The 23,098-nt window shown below is 35.1% G+C and overlaps 1 protein-coding gene across 2 annotated transcripts; it reads right to left on the bottom strand.

Annotated features, from left to right (window-relative positions):
- Positions 1–2,843: 2,843 nt before the first annotated feature.
- On the bottom strand, positions 2,844–21,260 carry LOC137739090 (phospholipid-transporting ATPase 2). 2 transcript variants are annotated; one of them, XM_088699423.1, is made up of 26 exons: positions 20,996–21,239; positions 20,647–20,729; positions 20,118–20,338; positions 19,381–19,594; positions 18,209–18,325; positions 17,432–17,524; positions 17,121–17,295; positions 16,225–16,391; positions 15,226–15,330; positions 13,831–13,928; positions 13,582–13,724; positions 12,685–12,781; positions 12,447–12,556; positions 12,203–12,367; positions 9,151–9,305; positions 8,911–8,991; positions 8,643–8,763; positions 8,049–8,155; positions 7,392–7,523; positions 6,494–6,647; positions 5,536–5,653; positions 5,202–5,375; positions 4,998–5,049; positions 4,114–4,241; positions 3,746–3,896; positions 2,844–3,357 (listed from the first exon to the last, which is right to left on the bottom strand). In XM_088699423.1, exons 3-26 carry the CDS (start codon positions 20,240–20,242, stop codon positions 3,019–3,021), a joined length of 3,321 nt encoding a protein of 1,106 aa, XP_088555549.1. In that variant the 5' UTR covers positions 20,243–20,338; positions 20,647–20,729; positions 20,996–21,239; the 3' UTR covers positions 2,844–3,018. The 2 variants fall into 2 exon arrangements, with proteins under 2 accessions (XP_088555549.1, XP_068334679.2); XM_068478578.2 differs by lacking the exon at positions 20,647–20,729 and having other exon boundaries at positions 20,996–21,260.
- Between the last annotated feature and the right edge of the window lie 1,838 nt (positions 21,261–23,098).

Raw genomic sequence — 23,098 nt, 5'->3', positions numbered from 1 at the left:
GCTTTATTGTTGTGGCAGAAAGTAATCATGCTTATGCACTATGGCGCGATTGAGTTCAATCCTCATCGATTCTCCTTCTTTCTAACAACTAACTATTTAACTTAGTGACGCTATTATTTGCAAAAAAAAAAAAAAAAAAAAAAAATGGTCACTTAGAGCATGAGAATCTTAATAACGTATTCATCAAAAGTAGATCAAGGGAACGATGGATGTACTAGAACACTCTATTCTATATGCTCCCTAGGAGGGATACTTATCTGAAGGACAGCTGGGATATATGGTAATGGTAGGGAAATACCCCATGAGTCTCTGTAGTCTGTACCTAAGAGAAAACGAAATTCAAAAGAAAACAAATGCAACGCCCTTTTCTTGTAGGGTTGGTTTGTTGTTGGCTGCGTACTGGCTATAGGTGCAATGCAAATTATGCAATGCGCAATGGTCCCTAGTGATTGATTTAGGTGATGATTTGTCAGATACCACTTAAAAATAATACAAATGGTGTGGGGCGGGAGGGGGAGCAGCCCATGCTGAAATCCAATGACGATATCTGCATTATATAAAACGAATTCATCGTTATTGTATTACTTTGGTCTAGTTTCATATGCAATGTAATGTGTAAATTTTTTTTGACATAACGTTATATGATTGAGTTGAAAGTCAACATTACATGATAAAATGATGTCGTTTCATCTAAGTTTTTTACGTGTGTTGATGCCCCAATCTCAATTTTCATTTGATCTATCTATATATATATATATATATATATAGATAAAGCCAGAAGACAAGAAAGTGAATTATTCATAATTCTAAAAATACTCATTTCTAATTAGGATTTTAAAATAAAACAAATTCTATTTAAAAACAAAAAAAATAAACTATCACAGCAAAACTATCATTTTTCTTCTTTATTTATTTTAAATAAAAAAATTATTTCAGAACAAAAACAAAAAGAATAAAAATTGCAAGTGAAGGAGCAAATTGTCATACAATTGGAAAGAGGATAGTTTCTTCATCAATTTTTTTATTTTTTTATTTTTTTTTATTTTTTTATTTTTTTATGTTTGTTTGTTTGTTTGTTTGTTAAATTTAGGTTTGGGGACAAAAGCCCGTGCCATGCTCATCAGACATGAGTAATGCTCGTGACAGAATTTATTAGGTAATATGTATGGCTGACACCTGTAAATGGGTACATTTTTGTATAGGCCCCTTGTGGTGTTTATCGAATTAGGTAATATGTATGGCTGACACCTGTAAATGAGCTAATGCAAAGGATCTTTCTGACCCATCATCGTGGGTTGTTGGATTTTTATCCAACGGTTACAAAAAGGAAGATCTTTTTAAAGTTACAATAATTATAACAGTTGAATAAAAATTTAACGACCCATAATGATAGGTCAAGAGGATCCTCTCCATTAGCTCAGGAGATAATCCAAATCCGTGTTTATCGATCAATTTGTCTGCAGAGGCAGAAACTTTTATGGTGACTCTTCTGACGTTCATGCAGATAATATGGACAGATCAAACTTTGTGAACTCATGCATTGCATTTTGCAAGTAAATAAGGATGTGTTTTTTATTTTTTATTTTTTTCCTTCTTCTTTCAAACTGAGAAAACATTACAAAGGAGATCATCAGTAGTTTCTAAAATAACATAACATCTAGAAAATTATTAAAACAAATACGTGAATGATTGTAGATCTTCTTTCACCTTGTATTTTTTGAGTGGTGCTAAACTCATCTCATTGTATTATTGCTCCATCCACTTTTAAATATAAATGTCATTAACAAATGTGTCTTCTCTAATTTTTGGTCGAAGGATAAATTTTTATGAATTTTCTTTGTTTCTATAGAAATTCATAAAATTGTTGCAGTTACAACCAGAGACGAAGCCAGAGATTTGCATGGATGAGAGCATCCTCAAACAACAAAGTCACAAATTAAAAAGCTCAAGAATGTACTAAACAACAAACTTAATTCATAAGGTTTTTCATACAACATATTACAATATCAATTGATGTGTTTTTATGTTTCAAGTGTTGAACGATAATCTTATTACCAATACCATCAAATATCGCTCTCTCTATAATAGTAACCATGTTATCATTCATCCATTGATCTTCCTTACAATTTCACAATCTATCTTTATAAATTTCTTGGCCGAAAATGGTTTTTCAACAATAGAAGTAGCATATGGAAGAGTTAATGCTACTATTACAAAAAACAAAAAGAGTACATTTTTCACAACCACAAAAAAACAAAAAAACAAAAAAATAAAAACAAAATAGTGGGGGCATCCATCCCCTATGAGCCCAAGGTGGCTTCGTCCATTGTAACAACATTGTTAATATCGGAAAAGGATCCTCACTGGATCTTTTTCCTAGGAATCCCATGATCTTATCCATTCATCGTATATTATGCGGTCAATTTTTGTTAAGTACTATTCATATTTAATTTTAAAATAACTTCTGACCACACAATGTACGATGAACGGGTGAGATCACATGATCCCTAGGAAAAGGATTTGACGAGGATCCTTTTCCATTAACATCCTTCCAATTGCATATGGTCCAATATTTTAATGGATAAGATGTTGAGTTTCTATTCATACATCCCCGATTCGAAATTCTCCGCTTTCCCTAAATTAATGTGATAGTTTCAAACTCTCTCATCCCTTTAATAATAGTAAATTTTAAAAATATATATATATATATATATTTTTCAAATACAAGGAAATGCGTTTGCCTTGCCGACAAAGTTAACACAAAAACAATCCTAGCTCAAAGTACCAAACACTTCTTGCATCTGCAATTATATTTATTCACTTGGAATTTTTGGCACCCATGATTTGCAGTAATTGAATTATCATTTTCTTTACCATTAAAAAGGAAAACGCATACAATGCTTGAATTTAAGCCATGTATATTGACAGACTATACCTGCTACATACAATGACAGTTCAACCACCGTCGGCAAGTATAATGAGTTCAGTTGGTTAAATGCTGCTAAAGAATTGTACAACTCAGTTGTCCTTACAATTTCTTGCGTAATTCGACGTAGACAATCTCGACTGGGACTGAAAGAAATCGAAAGGTGCGCTTGAACCGAAGGACCTTCTAGTTGAATTTGGTGTATCTGATAGTAGAGGCTCAAAAATTGGATTTCTGTTCTTGGGTTGAGTTATTGATAATGGAGAAACATCTTTTTCAATGGTTCTGGGTTGTGGCTCAATGCTCCCAATAGACAGGATAGGACCACCCAATCGTTCCGCCTGCTGAAGCGTATTGATTTTGCTTGGCCTGTACGTATACCTGAAGTACTTCAGAGCAAGAATCGGACCCATCCCGGCTCCAACTATGAGCTGCAATGCACAAAAAGTTTCCATCAGTATCACCAAGTGTACATATAGTCTCGTTCCTCTCCAGTGCCATATTCTGGCCCTCCATTCTTGATTTAAAAAAGAACATGAACGAATAAATTAAATCATCTGTTGGATAATACAAGATTACTGAGCGATGAATGTTTCATCTCTCAGTAGACCATTTGGTGATTCTGTATAACCCAAAAGAAACCACTAAACTAATACAACATCGTGTACTGTTCTGCGAACCATTTGGTGGTTCATAGCGGTGCCCTTCCTGGAAACACCTATTCAACATGATTTCCCTACCGAGAAATCAATGATGATGATATTTAGAAGGAAGCCACACTGAAAAAATAACTGCAAAGAAAGGGGAACGGAAATTTACCAATATTGTCATCCAATAAGATGGCTGTCTACACAAGCGAAACATTATTGTATACATTCCTGATGATGGAATGGCACTGAAGATCCAGTTGATGATATAGAAGGCAGCTAAATTTCCCCATATAGCAAGATGTTGCAATAGTGTAAAGGAACTGCACAAAGCAAACAAAAACAGGTAGTCAGAAAAAAATCAAAAACATTTTTTCTCTTGAGTTTTATTTAATTCTATTAAACAAGGGATGATTCAAACAATTATATAATAATTACCAAGCAAGTCACACCGTGATTGCAAAGGATGTGTATATTTTTCTCTAGTAATTACTTGGAAACAGTAAAAGCTATACGAAAGCCAGGTATGATAACACTTACTTTGTCTCTAATGCCATAACAAAAGCTTGCAACCAAATACATCCGGAGAGAGCAACCATTGAAATCTCCTCCATTTCACTTTTTTCATAGGCATAGGCATGTATGCTAATCACAAACACAATAATTGCCTGGAAACCAAACCTGGTATTAGAATTGATGGAGAGAAGTAACAGGGAGAAAATCTAAACCAGAGCAGAACTAAAGTTGTTTTGAGAAATAAAAAGCCCTTTCATTGACTAGCCCCCGTAATCTTAGAGATAACTTGAATAACCAATTAGAAAATGCATCTTAACCAGTGCATCGCCACCATCACTTACCACATGCACGCAGATCATCAAGATGGAAAATCTAAAAAGTGATTGCCAACAAAACTATTCAGGCCAAAAGGGACTGCGACCAGTTCTATAGAAAAATCTCTTGAGATTCACTTCTCAGACGATAAATTCGCTTGGGAGTCTAAATGGTACATCTAACAGTTTTGAGTGGTCCAACAAATTTTTTCCCGCATTAAACAAGGAAACCGTTAAAATCTGATGGTTTTCAATGAGCGTTAACAAGTAACAGCAAGCTTCAAATATCTATTACTAACACCCACATTTAGGGCCTGTTTGGGACTCCTTCATGAAGGGCTTAAAGTGTATTTTGAGAACCAAAAGCGCTTCTGACTATGTTTGGCAGAAAAACTTAAAAATGCTTTTGGGTCATCAAAGAAATTTCCAGGTGCTTTTGCAGGAAGCACTTTGATTTTCAAAACAACTCAACGTGTTCCTAATAAAAGGCATTTCCAGCTGAACTGATTATGAGAAGAAGTGCTTTCTAGAAAAGCAGACCCAAATGGGCGCTTTGTTTAGATTACTAAAGAGATTGAAAGGATGAGCACTCACATGAAAAAGGGATCGTCCAAACCATCCAGCAAATGTGCTAGGATTCAGAAGCCTGTTTCAAGAACATCAAAAAGTTCATTTTAAATGACCAATGGAAAGTATAACTTAGCTCAGACAGCAGATGCCCACTGCAGTTTAAAGTGAAAAAGTCTTGCACATATGGACTGTAAAACAGAACAAGGATAATGCAGCTTAAAACCAAACCTCCCCGCTTGGCAGTAAAACAAAATTTGTGGATGCTGCATCACGGTATCCTCACTGAGATCTTTATCAAGAACACTGACTAAAACTGGGACACTCGTGTAGAAAACATTATAAGCCATCAAGCTAACTGAATTGAAAAGACTGGTTCCAGAGACCCCTGAAACAAAAGAGAAACTGGCAGCGTTCCAATGTCAGAATAACAGAAAATAGTGATGATGCTGATGGCGAAGAAAAGGTATCAAGAAAAGATCAAACAACAAATGCTATCAGAAATAACTGAAACTAAGAATCAGCTAGAAAATGAGAAACGTTGCCCATGGAATTGGAAACTCACAAAATTTGGATGAAACATATCACCAGGGATTTATAAAAGGAGTACTGGGACAAAAATGCTGTACGATTGTATGAGTAACGCCCATGCACAAGTATTAGTCTTTTCAGAAACCTAAACTCTGCAAGCCAGGAGAAGCAGTCATACAGTCAGGGAGTTGAAAATACATACATATATATGTATTGAAGCAAGATACATACAATTACAACATTAATAAATGCATTCAAAAAGGACAAGAATATGATCTCCTTTGTAGGTTATGCTCATCCTAGAACTAACCAGGCATGCATGTACCTCTGCATTTCTTTTGTAAGAAACAAGAAAATTATTGAAGATGAAAAGAGAAGTACATAACAAAATGGCCAAGAGTCCATCAGAATCATACAACTAAAGATAACCCAAACACTCAAGCCAAATTAAATGCAAACTAAACCACTTAGTAACAGCAGAACAATCCAAATGAACCAAACTAAATGGAACGTCCTTAAAGTGCTTTGTCAAGGAAGCTAAAAGAGAAGCCAGAAATCTCTTCCTGTCCCACAGAGATACCCTTGAAGATTTTTCTGCTTTCATCCCATACAACCCCAATTAACAAGACAGCAAAGAAACTGTACTTTGGTGGGCACCCTCACTTTCCAAATTAACTTCTAAAGACCAGACAAAGAGGCTAGAATTTTCAACCAGGGAAACAAAAAGACTTGCAAGAAAACACCTTGAACAACCCAACATCTCCTATGATCAGAAAACAAGAGTGGACCACTAACACAGGACAACAGGGTTACAAGAAGTTATTTCTAGGTGCATAAATATTTAACGTCATGGAAAAGTTGGCCAAATAAAATAAGATAAATCATATTCTAGCAATATAAGCATCACAAAATACATCTGATAATTTTTAGACTGCAGAGACACATGCACACTGACACCAGCAACCACACACACAGAGCTATCATTAACTTACTTCCAATACTATAATCAGCTGCCCTAGCTGCTTGCAGTCCTTCTCTACCACTGATGCCAACCCCAATGTCAGCTTGTTGTATCATCCTCACGTCATTTCCACCATCCCCAATAGCCAATGTTCTATAGTCACATGATTTTAGAATCCGTACAAGCTGCAATATATAGCATCACATAAATCAAATTGTCTTCCAATATTTCCTGCCATGGCACAGAACCGCCCAGATATATATGATATGCCAGACAGTCATATCATATGATTAAAGAACATGAATTACTCAAGTGACACATATTGCTCCATATTAAACACACAGCCTCTACAAATGTGGAAAAACCATGATAATTTCAAAAAAATTATTCATTCAGTTAGCATCTCTACCAAGTAGAAATGTATGAAACCGGCACAATAGAAGCCCGTTAAGACCATTTAAAGAAATGGATGTGTACTGCTGATGCTATATAAAGAAAATCAAAGCATGATGGCAAATAAATCATAGAATTCATCATAAAAACTGGTCATTGCAATGTATGTTACAGTTGATTTGCAGCAACTTACTTTAGACATTAGTTAGAAGGAAGCATATGGTATCACCTATGGTTGTTACTGCATAGAGCATTCGGAAGCACATGCACGTATTGTTTTTTTTTTTTTTTAACAAAGAGAAGTTTACTAGCTCACTATAATGAAAATTGGATAATCCAGGGCTTATTGCATATTTTTCTTGCATGGGAGCCTTCCCTGTCATAACTGAGGAAAAAGCACGTAACTAACTAAGCAAAGCATAACCAATGAACACTCTTAAAATTCCGCATTTAGACAGGAGGGACCAAGCTTGAAAGAAAAATTGGTACAAGAAAAACTGAAATTAATTATAAAATTAAATAAATCTAAAGAACACCTGTGCTTTTTGTGATGGCGTCACACGACAACATATAGCAGTCCTTGACAATATTGCTAATTCAGTAAAAGCTTTCCGATAATGCTTAAGTGCAATTTCAAGGGACCAGCCATCGATGGCAAATGCCACGTCCTGTTGAAGGAAAATGTAAAGAGTTACAAGTAAGAGAGCAGAAGAGCAGAATAATCACCACAAATCTAGTATGGTCAAACTAATTACATACTAAGCCAAAGAAACGGGAAAACAAAACACTTTTGAGAATACATAACAATGTATTTGAAAAAACAGGACCACCTGGGAGAAAATGTTTTATTAAGAAACCACAAAAGGATCTACAAGAAACATGACAGGCAGTCTATCAGACCCTAAAACAACAGAGAATAACTACGTACTCGATTATAATAGTTTAATATGACCACAAACCTTTCTCAATACTTTGATATAAAGGAGAAAATGTTTTATTAAGAAACCACAAAAGGAGCTACAAGAAACATGACAGGCAGTCTATCAGACCCTAAAACAACAGAGAATAACTACGTACTTGATTATAATAGTTTAATATGACCACAAACCTTTCTCAATACTTTGATATAAAGTTGCATTAGAAAATCACAAAGCAGGAATAAATTGAGTTTGTGATAAGTGTACAAGCTGTACCTTAGGTTCTGAAGTTGTTATCCTCATTGTAAGTAAAACTCTCTCTAGACTTCTACGAACTTCATCTTCAGTTTTGCCATCAATTAACAAAAGCTGACCTTTCGGTTCTGTCAATTGAGAGAGAGAGGGAGGGAGAGATTAATGGTGTAAAGAATATGGAGAAACAGAAAACCACATTTATTAAGAAGCAATATAATGAAAGTCCATTAAACTATATATATATACATATATTTTCTCAATTATTTATTCATACAAATTAAGAACTCATACATGTGGTATTTTCTTGTCAGTGACAACCTGAGTTTTATCATGTAAGTACAATCAGTCTTTATAGACAAGCAAAAAGAGAATATTACTGAGGGTGCACAAATTTTCTTGTCCATGTGACAAATTAGATGCGAAATAATCGAGATATTAAATATGAGTCACAGGCAAAGCAGTAAAACAAGATAGTTATACCTCTCTTACTGCTCTAACTCAGCTAAAAATAGCCTTGCTCATACAGGGCAGGTTTGTCACATGTATGTAACTAAGCTGGACAAAGTGCACAAAACATATACGAAAAACTGATACAAGAGATGTGATTGTAACTACCAGGGGAAATGAAATTGCACGAAAGAGCAATCTGTATGGCAGTGTTCTGCTTGTCCCCAGTCAGCATCCAAAAATTTATGCCAGCTTTTCTCAACGCCTCAATCGTCTCTGGTACACCATCCTGAAATTTACATACCAACGACAACATGACAAGTTAGGTATCCAGAAACTAACCGGAATTCAACACTCCAGAAAATTAGACATTAAGTAGAAATTAACAAAACCTACATCTAAGAAATAACTTTCAAAGGTCTACGGAGAGATTCACCTGCAGGCGATCCTCTATTGCAGTAACTCCAAGAACTTCAAAGTCATGCTCTAATCTTTGGCAGACCTCAGCAATTCTCCACTGCAAAAATAGTTAAATTAAGTAAGCAAATGTATAGTATAGATGCACATAATTTCCATGTCTGCGTATCAGTGTATGTACATACCGATTACCAATGTAATGGACGTATGTATATCTGAGCAATCAATGTTAGGAAAAAATTTCAGACATTTTCTTTACCTCCCTATCAACTAATGTGCTGCTAGCCTCTTTGAACATCAAAGACCATTCTTGATATTCCTCTTCTTTTAGTTCACGCCATGCTAGACACAGAGTACGTAGTCCCAATTGAGCATATTGGTCAACCGCTTCAACAAATATCCTTGTTTGCTGTCCTGAGGTATATAATTGGGATTATTGAATGACAATGTAACTGGTATATGACAAACGCTAACAGAAAAATTTCAAGTAGATGCAATGTTAGACTATTCTCTTTTGTTTATTGAGAAGAGACAAACTTTAGTAAAGCAAAAGCGACGTTCATAATCATGGATCATGAGAGTCATGCGACAACTGCGGACCACTTTCAATACAACAAAATAACACCGTAAAATTCTAAACCGACAACAGATTACACATTATCAAAGAAACAACTAAACCACAATAAACAAATTACAAGAAATATCATGTCACCGCAGCTAGCAAACCCAGCGTAATAGATGAATAAGGAATCCCCCAAAATCAATGACCACAATGCTGACGAAAATCAGACATGATCCCAAACATATTCCACACCTGCCCTATTGTAATCCTCAAAACTATCATATTCCCTCCATCAAATTTATCCAGAGATTGCATACACCAAACAACCCCACTTCCTTTCTTTCCCCAAAGCCTTTAACAGAATGCTCAACTATTTGAACACCAATTTGGAATGACCTAGAACTCATAAATTCCCTTAAACAGCTTCGATAAAAACTAAAAATGAATAATGAGCCAGTGAACAAACACTTGATCTGCACTCTCCTTGCCCTTTTTACGAAAGGTGTACCCGTGACGATAGAGAAATGTAAGGCCTTCGCTTCTGGACATGATACAGCAGGTGTTCACATTCCCACAAAGCCAGAGTTTCAAGGGAACATTTTGATTTCCAAAGCTGACTATAAGGTGGAAAGGAGATGAAACATAAGAAACTAGTGTGCGATTTTAAAGCAAACTGATGTAGGACAAAAGGGATAACATGTAAAACTTATTGATGTTTCTTAAAATAATAAGAATTGTTATTATTTTTACAGCTATAAGCTTGTGGAGAGGTTGTGAAGTAGGAGAGTGTGGACTAAATAATTCTAGAGTTGATATTTGATCCAGGTATTTAGTAGGTTATGGGATTATGAATCAATTAGCCTTCTGATTAATTATTTTATCACTTATTTATAAAAAATAGGAGTAAATTTGGGTGTTACGTTTTATTCCCTATGTTCTCTCCCAAGTCAGCTTTACATTTCTTGTATATATTTATTATTCTTACAGGATGGAGAAGAATACTAACAAAGAACAATGCATTTTCTTCAATTTTCCAACATTGAGGAAGACCAATCGGGAAATTTTATGGAATGATGAGATAAAAACCAAATAGCCCATAGGCACCACTTTTAGTTCAACGGTGTCTAACTTTTGCATTCCTTTTTGGACACGGATTGAGTGTAATGGATCCAGGTTCTTGTGTACTTGTAAAGCAGCAATCGTGATGCAGATACTATATAATGTGCTTTCTTTGTGGCTTAGTTTTAGTAATTGTATAGCTCATAACCGTATCGTATCAAAGTTGGATCACTTGTGGATGTGGTTGGGGACAAGGGGGTAAAATAGTAATTCAATTAATGGTCCTAAAAAGTTGCTAGAGGAGTTTTGTACTTTTTAGCCAAAAGGATAAGACTACAAACATCACACCAGTAGGGTTCTGAATCACACCTAAGGCTAGGATGTAGCACACAAACCCAGAGAGAAGCAAAGCTTCTCCAACCCCCAACTTTTTATTTTGGTACAACAATATTCTACTCTAAAAGGAGGGGGCTAAGCCACACAACAGGCCACCCATAATTATTACGTATCAAACTCACATGGATGTGAGTCGAACTTGAGACCTTCCACTTACGAGTGGAGAAAAATACCACTAGCCCACAGTGCTAATGGCCGAAATTACCCCCAACTTATATATCATTAATGGTGCGTTTGGATGAGGGACTTAAAAGTTCCATGGAACATAAGCCAAATTTGTTACGAACGCACTGCAAAAAAGGACTAGATGCAATACATTTGAGAGGACTTTCCAATGACACCTTCAAATGTGTCATTTGAAAGCCCTATGTTCAGAGTCTTTGTAGTACATTTGTAGTGTTTGAGTACTAGTTTTCTAGTGCTTGACTAATTCATTTAAAGTGCTCTTCCAGTGTAATTTTAACTATTGAGAAGAGTCCAACAGAAAACATAACAAAAGAGTCCCACAGAAAACATAACAGAAACCCTAGATAGCAAAAGTACGTAGTACCATAACATAGGTCCAATATCATCCAACATGTGCCAAATTATGGCACGAGACCTAGAACCACCTTTAGTTTGTGGCGGATAGCCTTCTAAGGCATGCTGTTGCTTATATTATCAGGAACCTCGCTCACCCATCTAACTTCCAACTCCAAAAATTTGCCCTTGAAGGAAACAAAGGAAAGGAGCCCCTTCCAACCTCCAAATCACTGACATTCCTCCTAAAGCTGAAATTCCAATTGTAAGGAAAACAAATAGTATCTAAACTGAAACACTCTCATTGTGTTTTATAGATAGCATCAGCATAAAAACTTCTTCCAGCCAACAACTCTGAAACTTTTACCCTTTCACCATTACCCATTACAAACTAGCAGCAACTTAAAATTGATGCGTAGACTTCAGACATATCCTTCTCCTTTACCAACCACAATAGCAGACTATTCTAAGCACTATTCCCAACAAAAGACATTTAAACACCACCATGAAAACCCTGACAATTGGAAAACATATAATCCACATATAGTCTGGCAGAGGGCAAGTCCAATTATAAGAATCAACACCTAATGTGAAGGACGTATCAGTTTTCAAATCTGAAACCTGAGTCTTGAATGGCATCCTACACATTTTTATCTATTGCACCCTTTTTGGAAAAGCAATCAGCAGCAGCAGTAAGCAGGGTTTTCTTATATATACATAGTTATACTATTAAAAAAAAAAAAAAAAAAAAAAAAAAAAAAAAAAAAACTATTACCAGCACATGCATAAGGGAGAATTGCTTCATCTGCCCCTTTTGACAAAAGGATAATCCTTCCATTTTGGCAATCCTTCACCACTACTGACATTCTTTTCCTATCAGAAGTGAACTCCAGAATTTCCAAAGCTTCATATTGAATTGTAGAAGCATTAAATTTGATCTCTGCAATTTATTAGAGGAAAATATATCATCTTTTCTGCAATTAGGACCAATCTATTCTATAATAGCCAAAGCAATTTACCAAGAATATTTGAATTTTTATTGACAAAAACCATATGTAGCTGAGCAGCAGCATGAACAAGAGCATCTTCATCTTGAGATTGTGCCTTGTACAAGATACTTCCACTTTTGCTACAAACAACAGAAAAAACAGACAAGAAAGATTTTCAGGCTCTCGCAGGGTGCACACTTAAGTGCATTTTTTATAATTATCTGATGCTTTTGCTTCAGGCATAAAGATCTCCTTATGGGAAGGTTACCTTTGAATAGGTATCACTGTATTACATATTGCCATAACTGTAAGGAAACGAATAACATCAGAAGAGCCACCAGCAACAGCATTTATGAGCTCCTCATCTGCATTTCAAAGGATTGAATACATCAGAAACTGAAGTTCATAAAATGTCCGCAAATCCCAAAGAGATAGTAAAAGTCTGTCACAAAAACAAGTACATCTCTACCAATAAGCTCACGCCTAACATAACCATAAATCAGCAATAAAATCTCCCATATTTGTAACAGAATGTGCTTGATTGCACTTAATGTTTGTTTAAATTGGTTGATACTGGCCTATCAAAGCAACAATTTCAAAATCCAGCTACAAGAACACTTCAACCAAAAGGAAAGAAGATAGTGGAACTAATCTTTATATAACAGTATTAGAACTCTAACAATATCAAAAGGCTGCTCCACTAGATTGCATAGCAATGGTCGGGTAGAATTATAATTATAATGAAGGAGCCATCTTCTTTAGACAGCTTTGTCCACTATTTTATCTCAGATTCTATTACCAGTGACTCAAAGATGGCACATGGAAAGCTGTAATTTTAATATTAAGTATTGGCAGCAACTCATGCCATCCATATACAAATATTTCCTCATACACCAGAACTTAACACTTAAAGGCAGAAACCCCTTCAGCTGATTCATCTGTCAAGGCATATACAAGTGGTCCATATTTGAAAGACATTTGTGTAATCATTTACCTGTCTCGCGATGGAAAAAAGAACGATTTATATATACGATAATTTTAGGGGAACCAGTATTAATCTTAGTTATTTTTTGTCAATATCATGTGCAGTGTAGAGGGTTAAAATACAAAAAACCAGGCATAAAAGAATATACAGCAAAAGTTGCATAAGTAGAAAGAACCAAACCTTTTAAGGCATTCCCATTTTCATTGCCATAGAAAATTCCATTGATACAGCATCTTCTAAATATCATTCTATTTTCGGTTAAGGTACCAGTTTTGTCAGTCAAAATGTACTCTACTTGTCCCAGGTCTTCACTTATTGCTGTGCTGCCACATACAGCATATAGACATCTTATATACAATAATCAATCTTACACGATTCTTTCAGGAAAAAATGGATGTCATTCCTTCTTTTAATACCACTTGAACTTACTTTGTTGCATGGGCTGGAGTACTCGTTTCTCTGTCAATCATTTCATTATCCCAATCAATAAACTTCGCATACAAGCTCTTCACAAGGTCCAGAGATACCTTTGAGAAAGAAAAAAATGCCATTTCATTATTTTAAACATTAGAATGCAGTCCTCAAAACTGATAAGACAACAAATACATGACTAATTTGGAGTTCCTATAAGGAACAAAGATTTAAATGCTGCCAGTGCCACAATAGTATCATGATCACCTTAATGGGTAATGCATCCTAAGACATAACAGGCAGCCCGCCTCTTCTTCAAACTTAATGCAGGAATTCAATTAACTCTGTTTTTGCCGTAATAAATTCAAACTAACAGCTCTCTAGAGTTGATATATTTTTCAGTTCTGATATGCTCCGATTATTTAAAAAATTAAGTTACATTTGATCAAAATAAACTCTTAAAAGATTGGATCTCTATATTTAAAATGACAAAAAAAAAAAAAATTCATATAAATATTTGTTGGACAAGAAATTGATCTTGGGTGTCATAGCAGCCATTCTTATAAGCAGTGCGGGCATTTCCTATGTAATATGTGGGATTTGAATTTCGCAAATTTCATAAAGACAGGGATGTCCACAGGAATTGTAATTCTGACCGGTTTGTCCCAAAAAATAATAAAAAATAAAAAAAAATCATTAATCGTTAACAATTAACAGTACTACCTGGATAAAAGTGCAGAGAAAGCGTATCTTTACAAAATCATTTACTTCCTTCATTTTGTGTGTTAAAGGTTGGAGTTGACAAAATTCTTCTAACAACAGTTCCTCTTCGCCAATATCATGTGTGAAATTGATGGTACTTTATCTACTCTTATGAAGACTTTATTTCCAAACATGAGAGAAGAGACCATTTTTAATATATCATAACATGATGATTCTAAAGATAGTTACTTGTAAGGTTGAGGAAAAAAAACAGGCAGACTCACAGAGAGGATCTGAGTCCAAGTTAAAAAGCATTTTTAGCAATAAGAGAGCAGAGCTATGGTAACGAAACTCTTTCCTAAGAAATAATTACGATCCAGAGTCCCTTTAGAGCAGATCTCTAGTGGTACACATTATGAAATTCTTAAGATCTTTTTTAATGATGAAAGAAAACCTCAAGATCTTAAAAAACATTCTCTTCCAAAATAGGCCTTGGCTGAATTTCAAAAAACAAAAAATGAGAATGGTGCAAAACCATGGGACGACACTGTAGTCAACAAAAACTATCAGCATAATATTCACAAGCATACCTTAATTGATATGGGTATCATGATGGAACAAAGTAGTTCAAATCGAAGAGGGATTACTAATAGTACCATGGGAAGACAATGTAGTCAACAAAAACTATCAGCATAATATTCACAAGCATACCTTAATTGATATGGGTATCATGATGGAACAAAGTAGTTCAAATCGAAGAGGGATTACTAATAGTTCGTACCACGGACCTTCCTCTGGATATAGAACATACCATTGCTGCAAAAAGAACAAAAAGATAAAATAAATTGGGATGCTTGATAATAAGGTTCAATAATTAAAAAGGCAAACGAAACTTTTTAAAAACAAATTCACATTTACATTACAAGTATGAGAAGAGCAATGTGCTTTAAGAGGCCAAGAAAAATTATAAAATCTGAGTAGAGTCAAACTGTCAAATAGATGGAAAAAAAAACTATGGAAAAGATAGACATCAGCTTAAGAAACCAATGCACACAGATAAGTCATATGTTCACTGTTTAACTGCCACTATAACTATCTCACAAGTTTGAAGTAATTTTTCATTTTGAAAATATGCAAATACTAGTTTTTTATTAGAAACAAATATTTAGTTGAAAGCTACTGACAAGAGTACAGCAAAATGCGGACAAGATGTCAACTGATGAAATACATACAACATCCACAACCTGGAAAGGGGATTGTAGCTCAAGTGGTTACGAGCATTTACCGCTGCAACCAAGGTCCTATGTTCAATCTTCCCCCCCCCCCCCCCTTCCCCCACCCTTGCTTGTATTAAAAAAGAAAACGCTGATAATGTGACAGCTTCCAAGAGCATCAAAACCAGTTTAATTAATCTGAAAACTAAAACCAAATAGCTAAAAGGACTATTAATCTTAAAATACCAAAGCCCTCCAATCCGTGTGAACAAAATGACCTGACAAAGATGCCCCGAAACAAACTTCCCATTATCCTCCACTTTCATAATCCCAATGGTTAAGTTGCTTTCAGTGGCCTTAAAGTCCTCACTATCATTATAGTCTTTATTAGCATGATATTATGTACCTCAGGAAAACTGTAAACTCAATACCAATGTCAAAAACAATTTGAATAGATGAACAGTTGAAAAATGCAAGCTTTCACACTTTGACATACCTTCCTTGCTTCTGTATCCTTCCACACATTACCAGCAACGCCTAGAACTATCACCACCACTATTTGGAAAACAAATATAGCTCCAGTCAACTTGTCAATCATGGCATCAACAGCTGTAAGCTTTGGCTCAGGTATGCCCCTGCTCATACCTAGCTTGGTTTCATTGCCTAAAAAGTAAAAAAGGAATTATAGAAGAGACAAAAATGAACAATTACTTTTTACTGATGGCAATATCATCACAGGCATAAACCGTACATAACTGTGGTGTACCTACAGTTTACCTACATCAAGAATATAGATCCAAACTTCTCCCAAGAGAGAAAAAGAAAGTGCACCCAAAAAAAATTAGCACTTAGTTTTCAGGAAAGAAATTCTTGAACTATTAAATTATGGTATTTTGGCTGAAAATGTTACAAAACTAGTTTTATAACATTTCTTCTCTTTTTTTGAAAATCCAATCAAAGATTCATCATAATATTGTGGAAAAACTAGGTCCTGTGATTAAACTCTATTGCATACTGCTCACAACTTTCCCACTAAATTGTTAAATAACTTCAAATCCAACAGGATCAACATGCAACCTAAATCCCATTTTTTATTTCACGGTGCCAACCAACAAAACATTAGACAACTTGTAACCACGGAAACTTATATCACCTCAAAAAGGTCAAGAATAGAAAAATTGGCCCAATAACAGAAAAATCAACACCAAGAATGAATATTCCCACAACCAAGAAATGAAATACTTAAATGTCAAGAATGAATGAAATGCTTGTCAATGGCTTCACCAACTTCAATTTTTGAGTAAATTTTACAAGAAGAAAAAACAATATAAAGGACACAAATAAAACAAATTAGTGTATCATTAGCTACAACTTGGCATTTTGTCTACTTACCAGTGTACACTGCTACTCCACAGGCCCACTCTGTATTCCGCAAGTAACAAGACTGAAGTAGTGTGTTTTTTATCGTTAATGGGCACATGTCATTATCAATAAACGGGGGAAACAACCGCAGATTTGCATCAAATCTTCTGATGTCCTTATCGGGATTGGGACACTCAATTAAACCCTGCAGAGCAAAAGTTTTAACAAATAAATAATCACAAAAATGATAATATGATATGATATACCAACAGAAAAATTTTCTTTTAATCTTGCCAAGAAATGTTGAACTTTTGATCCTGCTTAGCAATGAAAATTCTTGCCTTAATTTTGTGCAACAATTCAAGATCTATCCCCATGCAAGTTGGGGGTATAACCCTTGTCTTCAGATCAGTTTCGCCATCTAGGGCTGAAGTCTGCAAAAACGTGTCACCTTATTAGGTCCTTGAAATTCTTAAGGGCATCATATCCATAACATAGAAAAAGAAAATGAAAACAAGTTAATAACCGAAACTGTAGAATTGCTACCACACGTAGACTTAAATCGTAATGCAGCAAAAGTCTAAACAAATAGAGTGCAACATCAGGTCTTTTAAAATTTCTTCCAATCATGTTTTTCATGCATTGAATGTTTGGTATCTTTATGAAATATTGTGTCATCTTGGCTTTTTACTATAGCGTTTAACATAATTTCATCTATATATATAGGAACATGTTCTAAATGTGGACCAATCAAGTTGCATTTTGCCAGTTGTGCGATCCAGGATTCCAGATTCAGTCTGAAAACATGTGCACAAAAATCTGCCCAGAAAAACATTACTCTCTCTATCTCTCTGTGTACCCACACACAAATAATTATATATAAGAGATTCTCTGCGCAGAAAAACCTGTCATTTCTAAGGGCAACTTGAGATGAGAAAACCTCCTACTCAATTTTCTTCAACTTTGATCCCAATTATTGACAAAGTTGATCATTTAGGGTATAGAAGGATCCTGTAAGGCTACAATTACATACATAAATACATAATATATAGAGAGAGAGAGAGAGAGAGAGAGTCGTCTATTCGGAATCAAAATCAAAGAAGAGATTGAAATATTACCTCTACATAACACAGGCCTTGTGCTTCAGAGGTACCAATCAAAACAAGATCACATGGCACCTCATCATTCTCTCGGAGCCAGACTATGTTACCAACATGAATATCTTGTGCTTTTATCTAAGAATAGGGAAACCAATGCACAAAAATATAAAGATGTTAGTCCAGTAAAGCCTGAGGAAAGGAAGATGACAAATATCCATCCAAGAAGACATTGAAAGAGACACTGGCCAGCCCCCCCCCCCCCCCCCACCCACCACCACCACCACCCAAAACCACAAAAAAAAAAAATTGTAAAATCAGGCATCAGAAGGTAATATAAAAAAAATATAGATAACAGCACTTTCATTTTCATTCATTTATTCTTGTTTTGGAAAATTGTACCAATACCAAATGGAGTAGAACCCCTGCTGCAAATTGCTACCTCGAAACAAAAAATGAAGAACATTTCCACCTCAATTTGTTGCAATGTCTCACCTACTACTAACTCCCTCCATTTTTATCTCCAACAAGTTTCACTCGCTTTGCATGTGACCCTTTAAAGAAGTGTGCAATGTCAAAATAGGTTGTGCAATTTTTGGACGAAAAAGTTGAGGCAGGTGGCAATTTGCAACAATGCCTGTTGTTATAGTGGCATTAGTATAACTTCCCCTTTTCCCTTTATTGTCCATAAGAGTTATTGTTGGTTGTTCCCACTTTTAACACCCAAAAGAGATACACGCTACAAAACAATTCATCAATCAATTAAGTTCATGAACCAGTTTAAATGGTCTCACCAATATAGCATGTGCACAAGTTTTAGTGCATGTAGATGCACGTATTCAACCAAAGAAAAAGAAAAACAAGATATACATACAATAAGGCAATCATATAAACAGGAGGTCCATGCACACATGAAAGAAGACAATTGTTTAGATATAATCAGACATGATTCTATCTATCATCCTTTATGTCAGAACCATCCATCAAGTTAACTATAACAAAATGTTCGTTCAAAAATCTCATAAACCAGCCAACCACCATTTGGTAATAGCTAATGCATGAAGCAGATTAAAGAATGCTGGTTGATGCCAAGCTAGTTAACCCATTTTATTGATTGACAACAACTTGTAAATTAACTTTGTTATTCTATTTAACTTCAAAAGGTAAACAAAATCAAGAAGAAGGTCTAATACATGTTTCTTGATGCCCTGCCTAACAACCCAAACTTCTTTCCCATTTGCCTTCTTGTCTGAGAGGTATCGATTGTAATCATCCCATGCCTCTTTTGTTGCAGAGACTGCAAAAATGAAGACAAGTGGACCCCATGTACTAGCAGGATTCACTGGAGTAATAAGTGACCACAGCTGAAGGCAAGCAATCAGCAGAAAATACTGATTCATGAAGCGGCTGAAAATAGAGATAAAATTTGTTAGAGAAAAGGATGGCTGGGGGACAAAAAAGGAGTGTTCAAAACATAAGATAAAACAAAACAAATTAGCTGAAGAAATTGTAAGCAAAAAAGCTATTTGTTGAACCACAACAATTTAAATCAAGGCGGCAAATTAGACAGATTTATGCAGTCTCTATAACACGAGACTAATTAATGCTCCACAAAAGTACAAATTAACAGTGGCAAAATAGAAAACATCACTTTTTTTTTTTAAATAAAAGAAACATCACATTATCCCAATAATCTTCATGAATGTTATGATGGATTCAAGAAAAACTTAAATATAGTAGAATCTAACAAATTGAGAGAGAGTATGTATGTTAATAGAATGGAGGTTTTATCTGTCTGAATCTCAACGCAATGGACATGAAGTGACTGAAGTCCACCGAACATCATATTCCAATTAAAATGTTTAAACATATACCCAATCAGAAGCTTATTGAATGAATATAAAAACAAAATTATCAATTCCTGAATCACCTGAATTGTTCCCATAAATTCTTTGGGAGAAAGTTCAACAGAGTATACTTTCTATTTGATATGCGATTGTCACAGTAAAGATACTGGGATGACTCATCGTCATTGATGTAGATGTAGCGCTTCATTGTTGAACTACAAGCATATGACGAGGTTCAAATGTTATTTCCAAGTTACCCACAGTGATCAGCAGCATGTAGAACCTTCATACAAGACACAAGAGGCTGAAAAGAAAAAAAAAAATTAATGAATCAGACGGTGAACTAGAACAAGAAATACATTATACAAGGAACAAATACCATGGCTGAATCTAAGTAAGACACAAAACAAGGTAACCCAACATGACATGATTTAGGCAACCTAATGCAGTAATATTTCCAAGAACACCGAAATTCACACAATGCCGATGTTTCATCTTACAAACTTCAAAGTTGCTAACCTCAAGTAAACACTAACAAATAGCTGAACCATGCTGTTCAAAAATTTAAGTACAAACAAGGATTCGAAAGTATTGGACTTTAAAACAAGCGACCTCGAAAGGGGAATGAAACCGGACTTCCACCCCGAATCACCAAAATTTCAGGAAATCGGCTAATTATCACCGTATAAATGACCCTATCAAAACAAAGAAACGAATGAATAAATGGAAATTTCCGAAATTTTGAAGGAAGTTCATAAATTTCACTTTAAATTCACGAAATTGAACACGAAAAAAGGGAGACGGAAGACATCCCGAAAACCCAACCCCAATTAGAGTTGTAAATTCCAAACGAAGCAAAATCTAAATAACACAAATTAAGATGGCAATCTAATCCACTAACCCAGCAAATGACACTAAGAAATCAATATTATGTCGAAAAGAGGAGGCAGAGTTGAGTCACCTCTGGCGCGTTATTCAGGTACTCTGAGCCCGTCAAGCATCCCTACCCAACTACCATTCAACACAGGTCGGCATGAAAGATCAGAAAACCCTAGCGAATTCAGAATTCAGAATTCAGAAAGCTAGGGCACCTAAATCCGACGCGGACTTGTTCGTCTTCAGATCACACTTTTGACTGTATTTCTTTTCCTTCTGTTGACGACGCGGCAGAAAGCACTAAACGAAAAATGTAACTTTTTTCTGCTGTCAGGAATCGAACCTGCGTTAAGTTGTTAACCCACTGGGGGCCCGTTGGAACCATCAGGTCCTGGGCTGCTTGGGTATGGGCAGTTGGGCACACTCTTACGCGACCCGCGCAAATGAGTGTTGATTAAAATTAGTCTCATTGTCCGCTATACGCACCCTCATAATTCATTGTACCAAGCTCATTGTCTGCTTTCTTAAACACTAGCCTTCACTTGATGTGCGCATGACATTTTTCGAATCATAGAGTGTTATGCACGATTTACACGTTTAAAATATATTTATATGCGTAAATTGATAAAAAAAAAAATTCAAATATTTAAAGTAAATGAATAATCTTAGAGCATGCTAAAAGAACCTCCTCATAACCTAATTAAAACAGCTGAATCCACATAATAAAATCGATATCTATTGAATTTATATTAAGAATAGAGAAAATAATATTTAATAAACAACTAATTGAATCACATTATTGCTAGTTCATTGTGAGGCTAAGTCCACTCTCTCCCCCTTAGTATATAGATAATATCATTTGTTAAAAAAAAAAAATTTATTTGACAACTAATTTAATCACATTATTATCCACATGCAAAATTTTTTTTTTATAACCGGCATCACATGTCTCTTAAGATGATTTGAACGTGTTTAAAAATAGAGAAAAATAATATTTAATGAATAACCGATTGAAGCCTATTGTGAGGTACAAATTATTTAAAAAAAACTATACACAAAAAAAAAAAAATTATTAAAAAATATTGTTAAAATGACGAAAATACTCCTACCACATTTGATACATTATTTTGGGTTGCTTTTGAAGTTTTTTGTTTGAGATGCATTTTTGTCCTTTTCTTTTCTTTTTTTATGAAGTTTGTGACACCAAAAAACGCTATTCATTGGGCCATTGGCTCACACATGATTATCTTCTTCCCCTAAACAATCTTCTTGTCACAAAAATCTATACTAAACTTTATATTTGACAATTTCTCAAAAGCGCATGTTTAGTGCGCTTTTATTATACTCGTTAAGTATTTTTCTTTAGTAATTTATTGAATTGTGTTTTACTATGTATTTTTGGTCAACATGGCTTATTTGATTCATTTATGTAGGAGTAAATTATAAAAAACTACCTCAACTATGTATTGAACCATAATCTCATATTTCATGTTTTAAAAATTACAATGTCATACTTCATCTTATGAATTTGTTGAAATGTCAGACATGCGTCAGTTTTTTTGTCAATTTCTCTTTTAAGTGCTGATGTGGTGACACACCCCGATCCAAATATTGGGGCGTGCTGGCCGTCACGTGAGGATGACGTAGCCAAGTGCGCAATGCGGAAGTACTAGAGTGAAAAATATGAGAATATAAAGCCGAACAAGATAATTTACAATAAAAAGATCAGTGAGTGATAGTGACGAAAATAAAAGGAAAAAAACGCAAAGTAAAAGTTCAAGTATCCTTGGTGTAGTTCCAAATAAACAAGTACTACACAAGCGATGACTAGAAAATCCTACATGGAGGGTACTCAATCAAAACTGCCCCAATGCCTCGTTCGCAACCAACGTCACCGCTACCTAAAACCTGGAGGGGCGCAAAACAGAAAACGTGAGTGGGCAAAAACAAAGTTTTTCCAAACCATTTCAATATCAAGTAATAACCCCTCTCTGTAAAACTCATATACTTTCCCAGAAAATACTATACGTACTTGTATATCAAATCATGCTAAAAAAACGATAAAGTTCAAATATGCCATGCCAGAATATGCCATGTCAAAATATCCAATCAAACAGTATAAGCATCAAGCAATTGAGATAAAACAAATCATAATATGCTAATAATATCAATACGTCAACCACTATCC

The sequence above is a fragment of the Pyrus communis genome, chromosome 9 (assembly GCF_041283825.1).
Source record: "Pyrus communis isolate YQ-2024b chromosome 9, ASM4128382v1, whole genome shotgun sequence".
In the NCBI taxonomy this organism is placed as follows: domain Eukaryota; kingdom Viridiplantae; phylum Streptophyta; class Magnoliopsida; order Rosales; family Rosaceae; genus Pyrus; species Pyrus communis.
The sequence above is the reverse complement of the archived record's forward strand: the minus strand, read 5'-3'. Positions and strand labels throughout refer to the sequence as shown.